The sequence below is a fragment of the Neurospora hispaniola genome (genome assembly GCF_033458365.1).
Source record: "Neurospora hispaniola strain FGSC 10403 chromosome Unknown B0T23scaffold_4, whole genome shotgun sequence".
NCBI lineage: Eukaryota > Fungi > Ascomycota > Sordariomycetes > Sordariales > Sordariaceae > Neurospora > Neurospora hispaniola.
Genome location: NW_026944409.1, coordinates 176,871 through 196,363, shown reverse-complemented (window position 1 = coordinate 196,363; position 19,493 = coordinate 176,871). Strand labels below are relative to the sequence as shown.

The following is a 19,493-nucleotide window of genomic DNA, read 5'->3' as shown; positions in this document are numbered from 1 at the left end:
TCCCCCAGTCAAGATGATTGCCGCGCTTATCACCGAGTTGCCGCAAAATGCCTGCCGTCAATCTTCAATCCAATCTCCAAACGAGAATACGGCAGGTAACCAACATTGACGACGCGATACAAGCGGCCCGACATGCGTGAGAAACAACATGAATATCAGGCTGAAGTATCTCAATCGTACACAGCGCTGAAGCGGAATCGTGTACAAGTGAGTACTGGACTGAATAACGCCGACCAATGAAGAGCCCATTGCTCCCAGAATGGATGAGCGGTTGGTTCTCGCTTCTTCCCGTCGTCTGGTGTTATTGATGTCGTTATCTTGAGTTATCGATGGAGATAGCCGATCGTGTCGTTGTCCGCCATTACTGTATTGGCCTGGTCCGGCATCCAGCTCACTGGGCTGGTATGATACAGCACTAACATGATCACGTAGTAATTCCGTGCTAATACGTTATGATCGCAACACCAAACCATCAAGGTCCCCTTTCTCTCCGGGAGCTGGAGTATGAACCTCGACAGTCGAGACCTTTCTCATCCATCATCACCCCCCACGGTCACATCCTTTGCGATGCAGTCAAGCGCGCGCCCAGTTGAACTAACAAAAAGAGGGCGATTGCATCCGATTTTTTAGTTCTCTACAAACTCAGCGATTGCCTCGAACAACATTCTATACAGCGACTGGAGATACGAAGGAAAGTCGTGCTTCCATTCCCATAGATTTACATCTACATCTAGATGAACGCTGAACTCGCATCGTTTGATGGTTTGATGTAGTGCAGTCTGTTTTGTTTGTGTTTGTGGTGTGCCGATTTCGCACACGATGCCGTTGATTGCTGTCGATGTCGATGGTCTTTTGGCTGACTGCCTGTTCACTGTCCACTCACTGTTCTGCAACACCATCGTGAAAAAAAAATTACCAAAAAGCGGAAAAAAGTGTGTGGTAAACTCATTGTTTATGCTTATGCTTTCATGCCTCAACCACAACTTCCTTCCACAACCCCCACTCACTCATCCTTCTTCTTCTCCCTTTTTTCTCCTTTCTCCCCATCCCCCTCCCCATCCTTCCCCTCCTCCTCCTCCCTCTTTCTCTTCTCCTTCTCCTTGGGATTACTCCCCACCACCTCCTCCCCCGTCTCTTCATCCACCAAATTAGTTTCATCCGCCAGTCCCTTGAATTTAGGTTTTCCATCCTTGATATCCACCACCCTCTGCGGGTAAAACATGTGACTCTGCACTTCAAACGCTTTTTTCCCCTCTGGGGAATTAATCCCTTCAATCAGGGTAGGGAACAACAAAATCATGTTGCGCCCTTCGTCCATGATGGGCGTGCGGCAGTAGGCGCATTGCACCTTGCATGGCAGGTGGTGTGTTGTCGACTTGGCGGTTGGGTCGTACCATCCGAGATCGTGGTGGCCGTTGGTGAAGTTGATGTCGGACTTGTGGAAGATGGCTGCCCATTGGAAGGGGGCCTGGATACTTTCTGTTAGCAATTTGTTCCTCCCTACGCTCGAATTCGCTCTTTTTTTTTTTTTTTTCTTTTTTTTTTTTTTTTTTTTTTTTTTTTTTTTTTTTTTTTTTTTTCTCCTCGCTACGCTCGATTTTTTTTGTCCTTCTTCCTTTTTCTTCCTCTCTTCTTCTTCTTCTTCTTCTTTCTTTCTTCCTTTCCTTCTTTCTCTTTTTTTCGTTTTATTCCCTCCCTCCACTCAAAAGAAAAACAAAAAAAGAAAAAAAAAAAAAAAAAACTCACCCCATGCATCCGCTGACAAGTCGTACAATGACAATACTTGCTCGCCAACGGCTTCTCCCTACTCAACTCATACTGCACCGCCCCGCAATGGCACTTCCCCCGCCACTTGACCTGAAAGTCTTCGCCCTTGTCGTGGATCTTGTACGGCGCGCGGAACTTCCATTCGTCTTCGGGGCGATCGGTGCGGTTGCCGGATTGGTATTGGTGAGGTTCCTCCCCTCCTCCTCCCTCTTGTTTGGTGTCTTTGTTGTTATTGTTGTTGGGGGACATTTTGAGGTTGGTGGGAGTCGTTGTTGTTGTTGAGATGAAGCGGGTGGTAATGGGAAGGGTGATGATGATTTTGGAAAGTGGAAAACTGGTAGATGAGGGGCGTAACGCGCGGCGGGCGAGGAGCATAAGCTGTGCTGCGGTTCGAGCTGTGTATCAAGCTGCGGGTTGTTTGTTTACGTCAGTTGTTGCTGGTGTTTGCTTTTCCCTTGAAGCGGCTTCAAGATTCGGGGTTCTTCAATGTGAATTGGTAATAATGTAAACTGGTCGTCGATGAGAGGTATCACAAACTGATTCAATGTTTGTTTCTTTCGTTCCAGGTCTACATAAGAGTTCCTTCCTTCATATAATATTCCACCTTCATCATGTCCATCTCTCGCCTTCTGTCTCTCACCTCCGCCTCTGTCCTTCCCTTCCCAACTCACCGTAGCAAATGCTCCGGTCCAGCCTAGGTACTGCGTAAATCAATGATGCCAAATGATGCTGTTTACGTGCTCCAATCCTGAGGTTGTCGTCACCGATCAACGGGTTGTTGCATTCGCAATCGGCACTCAAATCTCAGGAACGGCCAACGGGCGGTTCATCGCCGATGGATGTGGGGTAGCAGTGACGTCACTATCGATAGTCTGCTGGCAAAAAGGAACGACCTTGCACAAAGGGGAAATATGAAACTGTTGCGACGGCAAAAGTTGATTGAAGTGGTCAATTGATTTGCTTATTTACAGCTATGGAAGGGTGGTGTAAAGTCATCACCAGTTTGCCCGCTTGCGTGGGGCTCCAGATGTGGAAAATGTACATACGTAACCCTGGGATATGTGCACCTTGAACCCTGGCATTGACACTCCGGCCAGCGGCTCTACTTCCCATCTCTTTCTTCCAAGCCTTGCCTTTCCTTTCCTCTTCCTGGGCTTCTTTCAGCTCCCATGACTGGTGTCCTCAGCTTCACTGAACCCAGTCAGCAGTAGATGCAGAGAGACTATCATCACTCCTCAGAGCCATCAGTTCCATCCTCCTTGACACACTCAACAACGCAACTCGCGCCCTCCACATCCACCCAGTATCCCGTAACCTTCAGGCCAGCCTCCTTACAAAGCTTCCTGTAACCCTCTGCGTTCCTCAACTTGCCTCCCAGGTTCATCATCACCATGTCCACCAGTCTGTTCTCCGGCGTCGGCTTGTCCAACAGGACTCCCTCCATGATGACGATTCTTCCCTCGCTGCCGCTGAGCGCACACCTCAAGTGCTTCAGAATCCACACGGCCTGCTCATCGCAATAGTCCAGTAGCACACGACGGACGACGTAGACCGTTGCTCCCTTGGCTTCCTCAGGTTGGGGCTGGAAGAAATCATGTGCCATGGTCATGACACCCTTCAACCTCTCATCACCACCCTCCATGTTCTTTGCGACCTGGGCAATAACCTCGGGCCTGTCCAGCAAGATGCACTGCTCCGGCTTAACCTCCGGAATGTTAGCCAGGAGGTTGGCTAGGAAGTGGCCCAGTCCGCCGCCGACATCGACTACCAAGGGCTTCAAACTGGTGTTGACGTCTCCGAGCATGTGCAGCTGTTGTTGCAGCTGCCGTTGCAGCTGGGCAACTTCGGCAAGCCAAGTAAGCGAGAACTTGTTGGCCGGATACTCAGAGTTGATACCGCGATATCCGCCAACGCCCAAATCGCCGCCCAAAGCGCCCTGCGCACCCTTGTCCTTGGCTGCCATGGCCATCTCAAAGTGGCGCGCATACTCCGGGTAGCGGGCTTTGACTTCCCACGGCGCCAGGGCCGGGTGGCCCCAGCCAAGAGAAAAGGGTGTCGGGATGTAGCTTTTGCTAGTACCGTCTTGTGCGCCGCGTCTCTTGGTCGTCACGACAATGCCATTACTATCATGGACCAAGATCTCATTATCCGATGGGTGGGGTTCCTGTCTGTCGTAGGTGGAAAAGTACTCGGGCCACTTTGCGAAGCCCTTCATGCCGTTGCCGAAACTAACGATGGCGAGGGCAGCGGTGGCCGGCGAAGTGTTGGTACGAAGAAGGCGGGAGATGCGGCTGTGGGAGACGTGGGTGGGCGGTCCTTTCTCTGCTTCACCGCCGAGGCGGGAGCCGATGAGTTTGCCGGTAGAGATTAGCATGCAGGCGATGCGGGAGACGAGAGACTCGTCGGCATTGATAGCACGGGCGAGGTCGGCGATGGAGATGGAGCCCGTGAGAGGGATGTGGTCAAAGGCGCGCCAGTGGAGGAAGATGTTCCAGGCTGCGACGTCGGCGATCTGTTACACGGGTCTGTCAGTCAGGCTGCAACAGTTGCGAGTTGGAATGGGGGAACGGGGCGAGCTTACAGTGACCCAATCCGACTTGAGCGAGTCCATAGGTGGTGCGGTCTCAAAGGCAATCTTCTTGCCTAGCTTCGCAACGCGCTGGCGGAGCTCAATCTCCTCAGGCGACGGAGGAGAGGGCGCATGGTTTGCCGACTCGGGGGAGCCGAAGGGAGGGGTAGGCTTGCTGTCGATAATCGCTTTGAGCTTCTTGGCGTGGGCGAGGAGGGCTTCAGCGGCCTCGACGAGGTCGAAAGCCGGGGCGCTTGGGGTCGGGGTAGCGGCCGAGGCGGCTGTCTTGTCAGTCTCCAGCTCGCCGTCGTCGTTTCTCATGTTGTTAGCATGGCCGCTCTCGTGCTGGCTTTCGCTGCTGCTTTCATTCTCGCTCTCAGTTGCGGGAGTCGGCACGAACAAACTCGGCAACTCCATGTCCTCGCTGTTGTTGTTGTTGTGGTCGATCTCAAGGGTCGACACGGACACGTTGAATTTCGGGTCCGTCATGTTGGGCTATTTCAGTTTGCGATGGATCCGCGCAGTTTCGAAATATTTGTTGTGGGCGCAAGAATTGGAAGAGTCGAAGGCTGCTGGATCCTAACGGAGATGGTTTTGTACCTTTGGCCTGCAATTGTCATGTCATGTTGAACCCAGGTGAATGCCCTCGCGCCCTTCACTGCCCGGTAATTTATTCGGACATCAGGACATATAGGCTGCGCCACAGCCACACAAAGTTCAGCTCGGCCTTTTCGGCTGACGGGACTCGGAAGTAGAAGACGCCGCATCACTCACGGTGAATGGTTGGGGAAGGGCGGGCGATTTCTTCAATCTCAGCGTCGGGTGTTTGGATGTTGAGGAGCTCGGAGGGGATCAAGTGGAACTGGAACAACGACCATGAGTGGGCAACCAAGACCTTGTTTGTTTGTTCGGTCGCGAACACTGCCTTCAAATATCCGAGTTGACCGAGCCACCGGTGGTCGGCACTTTTATCATCCGGAGTATCACAGCATCAGTCGCTCCTTCCACATGACTTGGGCAGCGAATCAGCCAGGCAACCGATGCCGACGGAAGAAATGAACTTGGGAATGCAGGCAGGCACAAGGCAGGGTTAAAGGTGTAAAAACCCAACGCATCATGTAAGTGGTTGAAAGTGGTGGGCAGACACCTTTAACCCTTGGTTACCTCTAGGTAACTAACTCCCATCCCCCTTAACATCATGCATCATCCTGACCCTTCTCTGCGTCCACTCCCAACAGCTAACAGCCTCGTACTTTGGCTCCTCCCCTTCCTCGACACAGCTCTCCAACACCTCACAAGTCTCATTCAAATTAAACCCAAAAAAGAAAGCCATGCTCAACCTCTCTTTCCCGCTATAATTCTGCACCCGATGCACCGTACTCACATACTTGTCGTTGGTAATACGCTGCATGTAATCCCCAAAGTTGACCACAAACGTGCCCGGGATAGGCTTCGCATTGAACCACTGTCCCGACCTCGACAAGACCTGCAACCCGCCCACCTCATCCTGTCCCAAAATGGTAAACAACTGAAAATCCGTATGCGACCCAATCGACACCTTGGTCTCGTCTCCCTTTTCCTCTTCTTTTTCAGAGGCAGACAACGGCGGATAATAATTAACAGCCATGCCCAAATCCGGCCACCGACTCTTCTCATCAAACGCCGTCTCCTCCAGCCCCAAACTCAACGCAAACGCCCGCTGCAGTACCCTCCCCAGCTGCAAGACCGCCTGGAAATACTGAATGACTGCGGCCTTGAACTGCGGAGGGACGGCACTCCACGGGTAATCGTCTGCGTCATGCTTGATCATGGCCTTTACCTCGTCGGGTATTTCCTCCTCTATGTTCTTGACACTCGGATCATACCGGGGATCATACCTCCACGAAAAAGACTCGCGATGGTCGACGCTCTCAAATGGGTTGAGGCGCTGCGTGCGAGGTGGTTTCCAGCCGTATTTGTAGAGGGAGTTGTGCATGCTGGCTTTTTCTTTTTCCGAGACGGGGGAGCGGAAGAATCGAAAAGCGGATTCTTGGGCTTCTTGGATTACGGAGGAGGAGATGCCGTGGGAGGTGATGTAGAAGAAACCGTTGGTCGTGGCGGCTTGGTGGATTTGCTTTGCGACCTCTAGGCGGGAGGCAAGGGAGGAGGAAGGGGAGAAGAGAGGGGCGAGGGAGATGATGGGGAGTTCGGAGGGGAGGGCGTCGCGGGGCGGATGGGGGAGGATGGAGCGGGTGATGGGGCCGTTGCCTGAGGCTAGGCGGAGGGTTGTTGTTGTTGTTGGGGTGGACATTGTGGAGGTATTGTGGGTAGTGGTTGCCGGGTTGAACTGGAGCGCGTTTGTCGAAAAGGAATTGGATCTTAAGTAGCTGTGCTATAGGACCGTGTTCTGCGCTCTTTGTGGCCTATTGAGTCACCGTGACCTTTTAGTTCGTTAATGAAGGTGACGGTCGTCTAGTTGCGTTGGCTCCAGGGTCGTGACGGACACTCAACGTTTGTCGGCTGGTGATACTCGATGGTGAATGGACGACTGGCGGCGTTTGACTGAAAATAGCAGATGTTGGTGAAACTGCAGTCTTTCTTTTCACAAGGTGGTGAGTTTGTCTTGATATTCCCTCCCAGGAAGTTGTTAGGGAGGAGAAGTCGAGACTCGAGATCCAGATCACATACCCCAGATGGACACGGATGGTTATCAATCCAAAAACAAACTAGGCCTGTTCCGGATCTCGGTTATCTAGCTGATGGCGCCGTATCGACATGGAGGAGGGGGGTTTGTTTGTCTCTTTGACGGAGTTAAGCCTCATGACCCCGGGTCTTCGGGCATCTCCGATGGATCTTTTCGGCAGCTTCCACATCTTGACATATCGGATAGAGGAGAGGCACTCTTGTTTTTGGACACCGAACCATAACAAAGATACGAGAAGAGTCGGGATTAAAGATTACCTAGATACCGCCGAACAAATACTGGGAATGTCGAATTACGAGGATAATAGCTGTCACGGTCGTCATAACTGCGAGTCCTTCCAGAGAGGAAGAAAAAAAGCACTAGCTGACAGTGGGTTAGGGTTATTAGAGCATGAGATGGGCTTGCGGCTAGGCATCACGCTGTACCATTCCAATGGGACATTAGATCCCTTCTATTCTATTGCTGATGACACTACCATATCGTACTGGAAAAGCAGTAACTAATCCATTAAACAGCTCGAATCCTGCACTTTATATTACATGAGGTCGGCAGCCTGTATTTTACGGTAGGTATTTTGTAATCTTCCTCCACTTTCGACAACCCCTTACGCCAAGTGGGGCTCAGATGCCTGCCGGCCGGCCGGTTGTACCTAACGACGTCTCGGTGCAGTTCACAGCGAGTTACATCCCACCAACACTGACTAACAAGCATCGCTCGGTGATACGACTGCCGAAGCCAAGCACCCCGCGACCAGTTGGTACGACTTTGGAAACCGGTTACCTTTGTCTTCCTGTTTCTCTTCTTTCCTGTTCCTGCTCGCTGCTGCTGCTGCTGCTGCATCTCCCTCTTACAACAAACATCTCCTCACGTCTCTTCTACTTCAGTCCAACTCCCCTTGATTAAATCGAATTCCCATCGCATCAAAATCCCCCAACTTTCAACATCCACCTCCAGTCTCGCATCATCAACCAGTGACCACCACCAACCACAATGACTGCCTCCTCCTCAATCCCCATCCCCCCCAAAGGCGTCTGGGTCCCCTCCCCCACCTTCTTCACCACGTCCTCCCCCTCCCCTTTCTCCGCTACCCAACCCGCCGTCGACTACGCCTCCCAAACAGCGCACACCCTCTTCCTCGCCCGCTCCGGCATCACCGGCGTCGTCCTCCTAGGTTCCACAGGCGAAGCCATGCACCTTTCCCGGTCTGAACGGTCCCACCTCATCAAGTCCGTCCGGAAAGGGCTCGACGAGGCCGGCTTCCAGAAATTTCCCATCATGGCGGGTGTCTTGACCAACGGAGGCGTGGAGGAGACGGTGCAGTGGTTGGATGATTACACAGAGGCCGGGGCGGAGTTTGGGTTGGTGTTGGTGCCGGGGTATTTTGGAGCTGGACAGGGGGTGTGGGGAGAGGGACAGGAGGGGGTGGTGAACTGGTTTAAGGAGGTTCTCTGGGGGATGAAGAATAAGGAGATGGGGATCGTGGTGTATAATTACCCCGGGGTGAGTAATGGGGTGGTGCTGGAGCCGGAGGGTTATAGAGCTCTGGCCGAGGATTCGAGGGTGGTTGGGTGTAAGATGTGAGTTCCACCCTTGTCTTTCATTGCCCTTTGGTGGACGTCTGGATTGTCAAGATAAGGCGGTGCTGATGGAAATATAAATGTGCAGGTCCCATGGAAACATCTCGCACCACCTCCAAGTCTCTCTCGATCCCGAAATCAACCACGAACGATTCCGTGTCTTTTCCGGCTTCGGCCAACAACTCGGTCCCATTGTTCGGTTTGGCGCAGCTGGCGTTATTGACGGCATGTCGGCTTACTACCCTAAAACGGTGGTCAGATTATTCGAGCTAGCGCAGAAGGACGATCTCAGGCCGTCGGAGAGGGCAGAGCTGAACAAGTTGCAATACGTGGTGAGCAAGGCCGAGGAGTTTGTCGTCAAGTATGGCTTGAGGGGTATCAAGGAGGCGACGTACAGGGTTGCGGGCTTTGGAGATTTGGAGGCGGCGAGAGTGCCGGTTGTCGCGAGGATGGGGGAGAAGGAGTGGGAGGCGGGGAGGAAAAAGTATTTGATGGAGATTGAGGAGATTGAAAAGACACTCTAGTCTACAAACAGGAAGGAAGCTGGCATCTAGGGGGAATGGTCAATGACTACCCATAGGTAATAATACCTCTATGTATGGGTTTCGTCACGACAGCAAAGCGAAAAGGAAAACAAAAAATATGTAGCCCGTACCGGGTTCGAACCGGTATCTTCCGCTCTACCATAATACCGCGTCCAGCACGGCTATACGCCAGGATAGGTAGGTAGTGTTACCATTACACCAACGGACCATGGAAAGGTGCTCGGGAAAGGTGACTTATAGAGGTACCTTCACCCTAGACCGGCGGGAGAGAGTTGGGACGAGGATCGGCCAAGGTTGCAGCGGCCGGCAGGACAACGGGTCTGGAAGGGCGGCACCATCGAAACTATCTTCTCTATATACCTACACGAGCTGGGACGCTAAAAAGTGCGGTTAGTGTGTTAAGGATTTTTGCGGGCGGTTCCCACGTAAACTCCGTACGTACTAGCTAAACGTTATCGTACGGACTTTTCTATTGAGCTTAACTTGCCGCACCGTCCCCAATGTCCTCGCGCACCCTATTTTGACTTCCCGCACCCCTTTTTCCCCACATGCCAACCGATGATAGCTGATATGTAAAGTCCCGCGTTTTGTATGGTAAAACCTACTTTTGAAATGTTATATAACATCCAACGAAATATTAATAAAATTCAACGATTTTAATATACGATATTTTCCTGCACAGTCAAGGCCATATTTTATCGCTGTACAACCACATACCCCCAACCCAACTACCGCTATACCCGCCAAACCAACTACACTTAATTGAATAACTAATAATAAAGCACTCGTACTACAATTAATATCAATTATTAACCGCTTTACAATATTATAATTATTTCAATCCTTATTTACAGCCAACTTCCACACCGCTACGGGCAACGATGAAAGCGCTAACTAGCTAGAGCCTCCCCGAACCGACGAGCCAATATAGTTAATTAATGAAAATAATAAACTCTTTCGTATTAGTCCTATAGAGGAATAAGCACTCGTCAAAACAATCTACAACTTCTATTACCGCCATTGTATAAGGTTAACGAAGCAATAATTTCGTACTTATAATAGTAAGTTTATCTCTAGCCAACTACAATACGAATACGCTAAATACCGCAACTACCCCATCCCTAAAGAAATTACCCGCCTTTATTGTAGCTTTAAGAAGATTGTGCGCGACTACCTATTTAGATTTAAGTTCAAACGCGTATCTAGCGACGAAAATCTCTATATTATTACACCTATAAATCTCGAGCACTGCGGTCATCCTCTAACTACCTCTATAACCGCCTTTGTTAAAGTTCGTTTTATTATTACGAATAACTAAATAGAATATATTTATAATTTCCTTACCCAACGAGAACTCTCGATCTATACCGTTAAACAGCTCGCTGAATATAAATATCTAAAGTTTCTATTTATTACTAAAGACTACTCCAATATACGCTTCCGTACCTATAAAGAATAGTAAACTAGCTATACCGATATCCAAAATTTCGTATAATTACTAAAGAAGGAGGTAGAACTTAGCGATAGTAACTGGTCGGTTATCTACGCTAATACCGACTTTAATAATAACGATAGTACTATATTTTACTTAATATTTTAGATATTTAAGGAGTAAGAATCTTTATAATAGCGGTATCCCTATGTATTAATAATCGACGCTACTTACAAGACTAATAAATTCTATAAGCCGCTGGTTATAGGCGTTATTATTATGTTTATATATACTACCGCTCCTATCTTTCAATATTTTATTAATAATAAGAAGGAGGAGGAGGAATTTAAATAGTACTTTAAATAATTATAGGGGGCGATAGAGGAATTAAAGATCCTATTGCCTAAAATCTTTATTATAAATAGAGATATATAATTTATTACTATTCTATAATCTACATTCCCTAATCGATAGCGGTAGCGTTATATATAGTATCTTAATAATAATATTATTACTACTATTAAAAAATATTAGTAGAGGGATAAGGTAAAAGAGGATAGTCATTAAGGGCGTAATTCCTAATGCGGTAAAGGTAGAGGGAGAAGTAGAGGGAGGGGTGCCTGCTAAAATGGATATAACTTATAATCTCCCCCCTAATTAACCCCCCAATCTCCCTTACAATCTCCCTCCCCCCAACCCCCCCAATCTGCCCAGCCTAGGCAAAGCAACGACTCTAACAATAATTATAACGATTCTAATTTCGAAAAGCTTTAATAAAAATACTAGAAGGTACGCACCACCGCTAGAACCAAAGTTCAAATAAATTCCTTACTTACTTAAATAGTATAAACAAAGACTGCCTTCTTTACTTACTAACAACACATAATATTTAGCAGTAATTCGACGGTCTTTATTAATATTAAGCGGCTTATAAATAATAGTTTTAGAAAAACCTAGCCAAAATTATTAAAATATATCGACAACGAGCTTATACCCAGCAAATTAGAGTAAGCGGGCTACTATACTAAAATTAACCTCAATTTCAGTAGCAGAATTACCTCCCCCAACGAATCTACTAATATTAGTATCAAAGCAAAAGGATTATCAACCCGCGCGGGTCTCAATAAAATATTCTATACTACCAAAATTATTACCTAAAAGCACTACAATTTATATAAGAAGGGTATCGCCTCGTCTAATACCCGGGTACGTTGCGAATATTTACGCAAAGGTTAATTAAGCGACTACAAACTTTAAATATCTAATTAGAGTCTAAATATATTAATAGAATAGTATATAAAAGCGTTTAATATAATATAGTCAAATTGTAACCCCCACCCTTAAGAGCTCCCCTCCTACTACAATAACTTTAAAGACTAATATAATTTATTATATACTTACGAATTATTAAAGCGGTATAATTACAATAATCTCCAAAAAACACTAATTAATAAGATCGACTACTACCCCTTCTAGTATTTCGAGGAGGTACTAAATATACAAGACTAGTATCTCCGTATCGTCTCAATAACCAAAGTAGCTCCTAAGGGAAGGCTAAAGAATTAATATAGTCCCTTTAATAATAAAGCCATCGTCCCTACCCCTATCGCTAATAATAATAATACCAATAAGGGAGCCCGAGGTCCCTACGGGGCAGTTCGAATCGGAAAAGGTAGCTATATCCCCCGCAATACGAGATGTAACTACTCTTAAATTAAAATTTCTAATCCTAGCTTAAAGGCTCTCAATACTGCTAATACCGCTAATAATAAATAAGAATATATTATTATTAGTAATAATAACCAACCGCTAGAGCAACCGCCAAAACGTAAAAGGGGTAGACTAAAGGGATTAAGTAAAAGTAAAGCGAAAGTTCCAATTCCAACCTCCTCCTCCTCCAACCGCCCGGCACATACCTCCCGCAAACGCCCTACTCCAATAGAACCGGGCTCTCTACCAAACTCTCTATTGAATACTACTAATAATAATAATATTAAAAAGAAGTACCTTACTAATCTAAATTACGCTATAACAAACTAAAGGAAGCGGGCAGCAATCAAAAAGAGGGAGAAGGAAGCAGCAGACGAAGAGGTTAAATAAATTTACCTATTAAAAGACTACCCAAAAAACCCAAACCCACATAGAGTATAGCCGGGTAATAATTTGAATAATCCACTAGTTGTAAACGATTAAAAGCTTTATAGAGCCTCAATATTACTATAGAAATTAAGGGATTATTACTCGTTCAATACTATAAAATATCGCTAGATAACTTGGCGCACCCTTATAACTTAGCGCACCCTCACGACTTACCGCACCCTTCTTTAACTTAGTGCACCATAATACTCAGAAACATTAAAAATACGGACATTTCTATGGGAAAACGGCTTGTAATTATGACAGCTGACATGTGGTACGTAAAGTCAAAAAAGGTGCGCGAGGACATTGGGGACGGTGCGGCAAGTCAAGCTCTTTCTATTACATTTTCTCATCTAGAAAATTGTTAGCACTAACCTCTTAACTTTCAATCTATTAACGGGGGCTTCCTACAAACTGTCTACAGTTGATTCTCAAACCTCATGCTATAAACTTCGAACGTCGTAGGTAAAGGGGGGTGCCGGGGGGCGCAGCCCCCTGGTAAAAAAAAAGAAAAGCTTTACTAAAATTCTAAAGTAATACATATTTCTGAGAAGTAACCGGCTTAGCCTTTTATTACCAAACGAATAGTTACTTCAAAGCTAGCTTAGAATCCAGCTCTGCACGGGCTCCAACCCAGAATCCAGCCTTACACCCACTGAGAAGGGCCGCGGCTTGCCGCCCCGAACACTAGTCAATTAAGTCCGAATCACACATCAATGCCCGTTCTCAACCATGACGACGACCGTCTAGCGAGACTTAACAATCCGCTTACAATTTGCACTGCTCATCTACCACTTCTATCCACATCATTCAGCACCAAATAACATCAACCCATCACTTCCTGACCTCCTCATCCCCACTTCCCAGTCCACACTCCAGATTACGTCGCCATCGCCATACGCAACATCCTATTCAACCACCCCTTGTGCTCCTACTCCTCCCTCACCTTCCTTAACACGTTATACGCTACAAACATTCGTCTTCCCAGTATCCGAGTCCTGCGCCTTCAATCCACCACACGCACTCCCCATACATTTCTTATTGGGTAGGTATTGTCACCCATCACCTCTGCAGACCATCGCCCTTCCATACCTATCTACAAAGACATAATCGCCATGCTGTTTACACCCCGTGGTATCGCCCGTGCTCAAAACAAACAGCTGCAATCCATCGGCAGTCAGTCCGCCTTGTCGTTGAGCTGCGTGGTGCTCCATACGATTTCGGGCATGGTTTGTGGGATCTTGACGGGGTGCGTCGAGGGGCAGCCGGGCAGGTAGAGTCGGCCGAGGGGCCGGTGAATGAGACCGGGTAGGAGGTAGGGTAGACTGCGTGCGACTTGTGGTTGGGGGGGAATTACCCTACGTTAGGTTGCAAGACGACCACTTGGCGTGGAGAAATGGGTGATGAAGGTTCCGAATAGTCAGACTGGACTGGATATATCCAGTATTGGCAGCAGCCACAAGGTACCTACCTACATAGGTTACCGATGATATAGCGACTGAAATCTCCAGGCCTTTTGTCTGTCACAAGTGCTGTTGATAGTACATATACGATGGGAATGAGTACCTAGGAGCGAAGGGTTGGGTGTTATGCGTCCATCACTCGAAGGTGACATAAAGGAGTCAACTTAAATCGTGCCTGGACTCGGAGCTTCTTGTCATCCCGGTTACTAGAATATTTTACACCTGCCCCTCGTCATCCCAACTGCCACTGGTCTAGGCTGGGGTATATAACTCCCCTTTCCCGCGCACCCTTCCGTGGCCCGTTGGTGTAATGGTCAACACTACCTACCTAATCTGGCGTATTGTCGTGGTGTCCGCGGCTCTACGGCAGCGTGGAAGTTACCGGTTCGAATCCGGTACGGGCTACATTCTTTTTTCTCTCTCTCTCCCTTTTCTCTCCTCTTTTTCTTTCTGTTCCTTCCTTTTTTTTTTTTTTTTTTTTTTTTTTTTTTTTTTTTTTTGGTGGGTTCAGCGTTGCTACACAACACCCGCCCGTCCTTGAATGGCTGTGAGTGCTTGATCAAGATAGTAACGCAGATATTTTCGTCAGGTCTCAATTGTTGCCCAATCTTCATGAGTGGCCAGCGTTCATTCGTCTGATGGTTCCATGTCGTGATAGGCTGCTACGGTCCAGTCGTTTGCGGTAGAGGTAAACGAGGCCTACAGATGAATGGTCGTAGGCCTCATGCATGTATCGGATTGGTTCAATGTTCGAAACAGGCAGACAAACACGAAAATAAGAGCTTAGGGATTGGCGCAAGACGTGCTTAAATGGCGGAACGAGTGGAGAGAAGGTACGAGAGGACAATGAGCGAGCATGAGGTCCGTGTCGGATGAGTTCGCCAGTTTACATTTCTTACTCTTCCCTCCAAACAACGTCAAAAACGAAGTTGAGATCCCCTTCATCGGCTTCCGTCATCTCTTTAACAAGATGTTTCAATCAGCTGGCAAAGACCTTTAATCTTCACGCCGTGTTTGCCTACCAGGTGTGCAAACGTCCTTCATCCTTTGTGTGACTGACTGTTCCTCGACAGATGTTTGCCTTAAGGGTTTGCAGCTTCTGCTAACTTGTCCATTAGGTTTGACTCATTGATAACTGGTCAAACGCTGGTGAATCAGATATCACCTCTACATTATTTCCGCTCCTCCCACTGGATCGGCAAAGGGGAGATTTCATTGTCTGGACGACAACGAACTCTCACCTTACAACTTAACGGCAGATAACTGGTACACTCACCTCTTACCCTTCACGTACCTTTCTTCTTCCCATCTTTTCCCCCGCACACCAGATACCAGAACTCACTTCTTCTTCCGTCATCCATCATCTCCAAGGAAGAAGACTCCTTCTTCCTTCTTCCTCAGTAACACCTTCCACCTCTCACCCAGACTATCCACCGGCACCAACCCTCACAGCACACGCGCGCGCAACTGCCTAATCGAAGCAAGTCGCGTCATGGCTTCTCGACAACAAACCTCCCACATGGCTCATGTGCAGCTCATGGGCAAAGCGGCAATGGGCCGTCAAGTCGCCGAGCCCATCGTCGCCTCCGAGGAGTACATGCAGTACCTGACCAAGCTGATCCCATCTACACCGGAGCTTGTAAAGGCCGGCTTCGTAGTGAGTCCGCTCACCCCGACGGAGCTTCAGGCAAAGGTCAAGTGCAAGAACTGCCACAAGAGATGTGAGTCCTCACCTACCGGCACATACCGCTGATCGGTGCCAGGCACCGTCACTGACTTTTCGTTCACCGGCAGGCACAAAACCTGATCGTCCACCTAGAGGTAGAAACTCCTCCTACGCCGGCAACATGGAGGGTTCCAGTAATGGAAGCTTCACAAACGAAACTGCCTCTACTGCGTCAAACTCTGGCCCGAGCCAGACGTGTAGACTCAGAAGCCATGGCGAGCTGCTTGACGAGGGCAAGCAGGCTGAGACTACCTCTGCAGGTATCAACAGCAAACATAAACCCAATATGATCTGCAAGTACCACCCCGGGCGAGTTAACAACAAGGCAAGTTCTCCCCATCCCACTCACCAAACATCAGAAAACCTCCCACTAACCTACCCATCTAGACCTGGACGTGCTGCACCCTCCACGTCTCCCAACCCCCCTGCTCCAGCTCCCCATCTCACACCCCTGTAACCTACGCCCCCGGCATCCTCGAATCCCGGTGGCTCTTCCTCCCCACTCCTTCCACTTCCCCTTCCACTTCCTTTTCCCTTTCCCCTTCCACTTTATTTTCCCCTTCAATTTCCCCTTTCCCTCTAACTTCCCAACCCTCTTTAAACCCCCAACCCCAAGCGCCACCGTCCCCTTCTCAATTCCGCCCCGCCGTCGCCATCGACTGCGAAATGGGCGTCTCCTCCGACTTTGAATCCGAACTCATCCGTCTCTCCTTAATCGACTACTTCTCCGGGCAAATCCTCATTGACCGCCTCGTCCGCCCCAAGGTTCCAATGCAACACATGAACACGCGCTACTCGGGCGTCACGCGGCAGGATCTTCAGAATGCCATTCGCAACAGGACTTGTATCCTCGGTGGACTGGAAGAGGCGCGCAAAGAGGTGTGGAAGTTTGTAGGGCCGCAGACTGTGGTAGTTGGACACTCGGTAAGAAACGATTTGAGTGCTTTAAGGTGGATACATAAACGGTGTGTGGATAGTTTGGTGGTGGAGGAGGGGGTGAGGAGGAAGATCAAGGCCAAGGAGGAGGAGGAGGAAAAGGTGAGGGAAAAGCAGAAAGACGAGAGGTTGTTGGAGATAAGCTTGCATTGTGGCCCGGGGATGGCGGAGGAGACGAGAAGGATGATGGAGGAGGAGGAGATCAAGGAGAAGGAGAAGATGAAGAAGATGAGGGGGAAGAGAGGGGAAGATGGCATGTCGTTGAAGGCGCTGACCAAGAAGAAGCTTGGTCGTGTGATTCAGGATGGTGGGAAGAAGGGGCATGATAGCGTTGAGGACGCTGTGGCGGCTAGGGACTTGATCCACCATCATATTTTGGGTCTGATGCAGAAGGACAAGGAGAAGAAGGAGGCCGAGAGGGAGGCTGAGGCTGCTTTTGCTCAGGTACTGGCGGAGGGTACGAGGGATGCGGAAATAGGTTCTGTTTTTGCTGCTTTCCCATGAGTTGGGATTCTGGAAACGCAGGCAATGGCCCTTCGTTTGGACTTTAACATCCAGGCAGCAAAACTGCCTAGGGTAGGGACATGGAGGTCAGACCACGATGGGCCACAGCCGTCTTTGATAGCTGCTAGTGCAGGCGGCAACAGGAGCAAAGCTACCGGGTAGCTGGCAGAGTTGAGAACAAATACAGAAAGATTTTGCGTGTACGTAAGGATAATCGAACGTAAGAGTGCAAAGGAAATAAACCATCAAACAAAGTACCGCTGTAGTGGCTAGGTATCACCCATGCCCTAGACTCCTTGTTACTCCCACGCCGTTGCCATCCAGTCCCTCAACTCTGTGATTTTTTGGGTCAGGTTAAGTTCTTTCTTTTCTCTTTCACTTCCCTCTAGTTCCCAAATGCTGCCCGTTTATTGCCTTCTTGTCCTCGGGTGTCCATTTTGTCCAAAGCGGTTCTTCGCTCTGTGTTCAATTTCCTATACTGATTCCGGGGGACGTAGGCCTTCAGAATAAGGTAGTACCAAGAAGAGTGATACTTCCTTGTATGGCGTCGAATTGGTGGAAGTACCTATCAACAGCGATGCTTTCCCGCGGCACGGTGCCTCTTCAAGCGATCCTTGCGGCGGAACTTCAAGGTGCAGCCGCTGTGAGAGCATGGTATCTCTGGGCTCAAGCTCCACCCTGCGCCAGTCAAGTCCTCAGGTCTGTCATCATGTTTGTCGTCAATGTGACGCTGCATGTCCCGTTTGGTCGCCGATGTATGACCGCAGGTGTTGATGGGGCATGGGATGCGATCTGAGGAGCTGGGGCTGGGACTTCTATAGCGGAGGCGAGGGATGTCAGTTTCGTCGTTCGCAAATTCGAGCGTTGGCTCCGGTGGTCAATGGTAGCTGTGTTTACAGGAAGCGCTTACTTGGGGCCAGTTGCCGGTGTATGAGACGGTTCCTGGCGTTCTGGACTGGGAGATGGAGCATTGGCTGGTGGTACTGATGTCTCCGAGGTCGAGGTACCTCTGCCGTTGGAAGACTGGTCAATAGAGGTAAAGAAGTCGAACTCGGTCGAATTGCCGAAGAGGGTGGCCGTGGACATGCCATTTTTATGAATGTCGACCGTACCTCTATCCATCTGGCTCTGAAGAAGGCTGGCGTCATGGGTAAAAGTGTTGCCGGCTTCTTGGATAGAATCCCAGGTCATGAACTTGCTGGAATCAAAGGGGGGGAAAGGATTGTTGCATGGAAAGTCACTGGATGAAGCAGAACAGTGATTTCCTGTCTGAGGAGAGTGGTTGCCATGGGGAAAAGAAGGCGTCCACTGTTCATGGGCCGCGGGCGCAGAGGTTGTTGAGGGGGCAGAGAAGTGGTTCGAAATTTGTGATTGGATGCGCTTGACATCCTCGCAGAGCTGCAAGAACCTCTGGTAATGCCAGGCTTGGAGGGCAAGGGCTTCCTGCATCTGAAGGTGGTGGCTGCCCTTCAAGTTGTCCTCGGTTTGCAAGAGGGCCGGGTATCTCACCAAAGCATGTGGGGTCGTGAATGGAAAGAGCGCATTTCCGGATGAGGACGCTGCAGGGGAAGTCACAACTCTCTGGCTCTGGGCATCTAACAAAGACACGGGTGTTGTCATGAACGCATCGCCGGTGTGGGAAAGGTTCGTGTAGTCAGAGTTATGTTTTACCCTGTCACCAACCATTCCAACCCTATGCGAAGAGCTGGAGGCGGACCCATTCGGGATCATATACAGAAAATCGACGTGATCTGACATGATACCAAGAATCCTCGTGTGTCTGCAATGAGTGGTAAAAGTTACAAGTTGTGGTGTGTACTACGGACTACATTTTGGCAGCGATTGGGCTCCTTTATTTCTACGAAAAAATGTAAAGGATGTGGCCGAGGGGTTGGAAGTTGCCCGGAATTGCGAAGCGAGCGACCTTCCTGCCCACTACTTATGTTTCCCGTCTGACACCTAGCAGACACCCAGGGCCTCACTTACAGGCGACTCACGAGCTAAAGTCGCCGTGAAACAACACCATAGGTCCAGCCTCTTCAATCTTACAGCGAGGCATTGCCGCGATGGCCTCACGCAAGATCCCGTCCGCTGACGACGCGAACCATGTTTATAACTATACTAGCACGTTACAATGTCGGCCATGAAGTCC

At 49.1% G+C, this 19,493-nt stretch overlaps 6 protein-coding genes and 2 non-coding genes across 8 annotated transcripts; 3 read left to right on the top strand and 5 right to left on the bottom strand.

Annotated features, from left to right (window-relative positions):
• Positions 1-1,003: 1,003 nt before the first annotated feature.
• B0T23DRAFT_317689 (Mss4-like protein) lies at positions 1,004-2,016 on the bottom strand (the record flags this gene model as incomplete). Its single annotated transcript, XM_062835016.1, has 2 exons — positions 1,004-1,468; positions 1,747-2,016. 2 exons carry the CDS (start codon positions 2,014-2,016, stop codon positions 1,004-1,006), a joined length of 735 nt encoding a protein of 244 aa, XP_062692510.1.
• A 552-nt stretch (positions 2,017-2,568) lies between these two features.
• B0T23DRAFT_133230 (O-methyltransferase-domain-containing protein) lies at positions 2,569-5,018 on the bottom strand. Its single transcript, XM_062832224.1, has 2 exons — positions 4,349-5,018; positions 2,569-4,279 (listed from the first exon to the last, which is right to left on the bottom strand). The coding sequence occupies exons 1-2, from the start codon at positions 4,823-4,825 to the stop codon at positions 2,996-2,998; spliced, it is 1,761 nt and encodes a 586-aa protein (XP_062692509.1). The 5' UTR covers positions 4,826-5,018; the 3' UTR covers positions 2,569-2,995.
• A 434-nt stretch (positions 5,019-5,452) lies between these two features.
• B0T23DRAFT_133248 (uncharacterized protein) lies at positions 5,453-6,858 on the bottom strand. The gene has a single exon (XM_062832225.1). It carries the CDS (start codon positions 6,624-6,626, stop codon positions 5,511-5,513), a length of 1,116 nt encoding a protein of 371 aa, XP_062692508.1. The 5' UTR covers positions 6,627-6,858; the 3' UTR covers positions 5,453-5,510.
• Positions 6,859-7,719: 861 nt separating this feature from the next.
• Positions 7,720-9,235, top strand: B0T23DRAFT_133209 (uncharacterized protein). The gene is made up of 2 exons (XM_062832223.1): positions 7,720-8,596; positions 8,685-9,235. The coding sequence occupies exons 1-2, from the start codon at positions 8,010-8,012 to the stop codon at positions 9,118-9,120; spliced, it is 1,023 nt and encodes a 340-aa protein (XP_062692507.1). The 5' UTR covers positions 7,720-8,009; the 3' UTR covers positions 9,121-9,235.
• A 6-nt stretch (positions 9,236-9,241) lies between these two features.
• B0T23DRAFT_t165 lies at positions 9,242-9,349 on the bottom strand. The gene has a single exon. It is a non-coding gene; the product is annotated as a tRNA-Ala (tRNA).
• A 5,122-nt stretch (positions 9,350-14,471) lies between these two features.
• On the top strand, positions 14,472-14,580 carry B0T23DRAFT_t221. The gene has a single exon. It is a non-coding gene; the product is annotated as a tRNA-OTHER (tRNA).
• A 1,087-nt stretch (positions 14,581-15,667) lies between these two features.
• On the top strand, positions 15,668-17,341 carry B0T23DRAFT_404192 (ribonuclease H-like domain-containing protein; the record flags this gene model as incomplete). Its single annotated transcript, XM_062838875.1, has 3 exons — positions 15,668-15,896; positions 15,970-16,161; positions 16,518-17,341. 3 exons carry the CDS (start codon positions 15,668-15,670, stop codon positions 17,339-17,341), a joined length of 1,245 nt encoding a protein of 414 aa, XP_062692506.1.
• Positions 17,342-17,748: 407 nt separating this feature from the next.
• On the bottom strand, positions 17,749-19,481 carry B0T23DRAFT_133163 (uncharacterized protein). Its single transcript, XM_062832222.1, has 2 exons — positions 18,252-19,481; positions 17,749-18,156 (listed from the first exon to the last, which is right to left on the bottom strand). Exons 1-2 carry the CDS (start codon positions 19,097-19,099, stop codon positions 17,910-17,912), a joined length of 1,095 nt encoding a protein of 364 aa, XP_062692505.1. The 5' UTR covers positions 19,100-19,481; the 3' UTR covers positions 17,749-17,909.
• Positions 19,482-19,493: the final 12 nt, after the last annotated feature.

Bases quoted from the DNA above. Each gene is read 5' to 3' on its own strand.
- B0T23DRAFT_133230 (XM_062832224.1), bottom strand. From the start codon at position 4,825: ATGACGGACCCGAAATTCAACGTGTCCGTGTCGACCCTTGAGATCGAC. The intron at 4,280-4,348 runs GTAAGCTCGCCC...CCCGTGTAACAG, and splicing joins TCAAGTCGGATTGGGTCACT to ATCGCCGACGTCGCAGCCTG.
- B0T23DRAFT_133248 (XM_062832225.1), bottom strand. From the start codon at position 6,626: ATGTCCACCCCAACAACAACAACAACCCTCCGCCTAGCCTCAGGCAAC.
- B0T23DRAFT_133209 (XM_062832223.1), top strand. From the start codon at position 8,010: ATGACTGCCTCCTCCTCAATCCCCATCCCCCCCAAAGGCGTCTGGGTC. The intron at 8,597-8,684 runs GTGAGTTCCACC...ATAAATGTGCAG, and splicing joins AGGGTGGTTGGGTGTAAGAT to GTCCCATGGAAACATCTCGC.
- B0T23DRAFT_133163 (XM_062832222.1), bottom strand. From the start codon at position 19,099: ATGTCAGATCACGTCGATTTTCTGTATATGATCCCGAATGGGTCCGCC. The intron at 18,157-18,251 runs GTAAGCGCTTCC...CCTCCGCTATAG, and splicing joins ACACCGGCAACTGGCCCCAA to AAGTCCCAGCCCCAGCTCCT.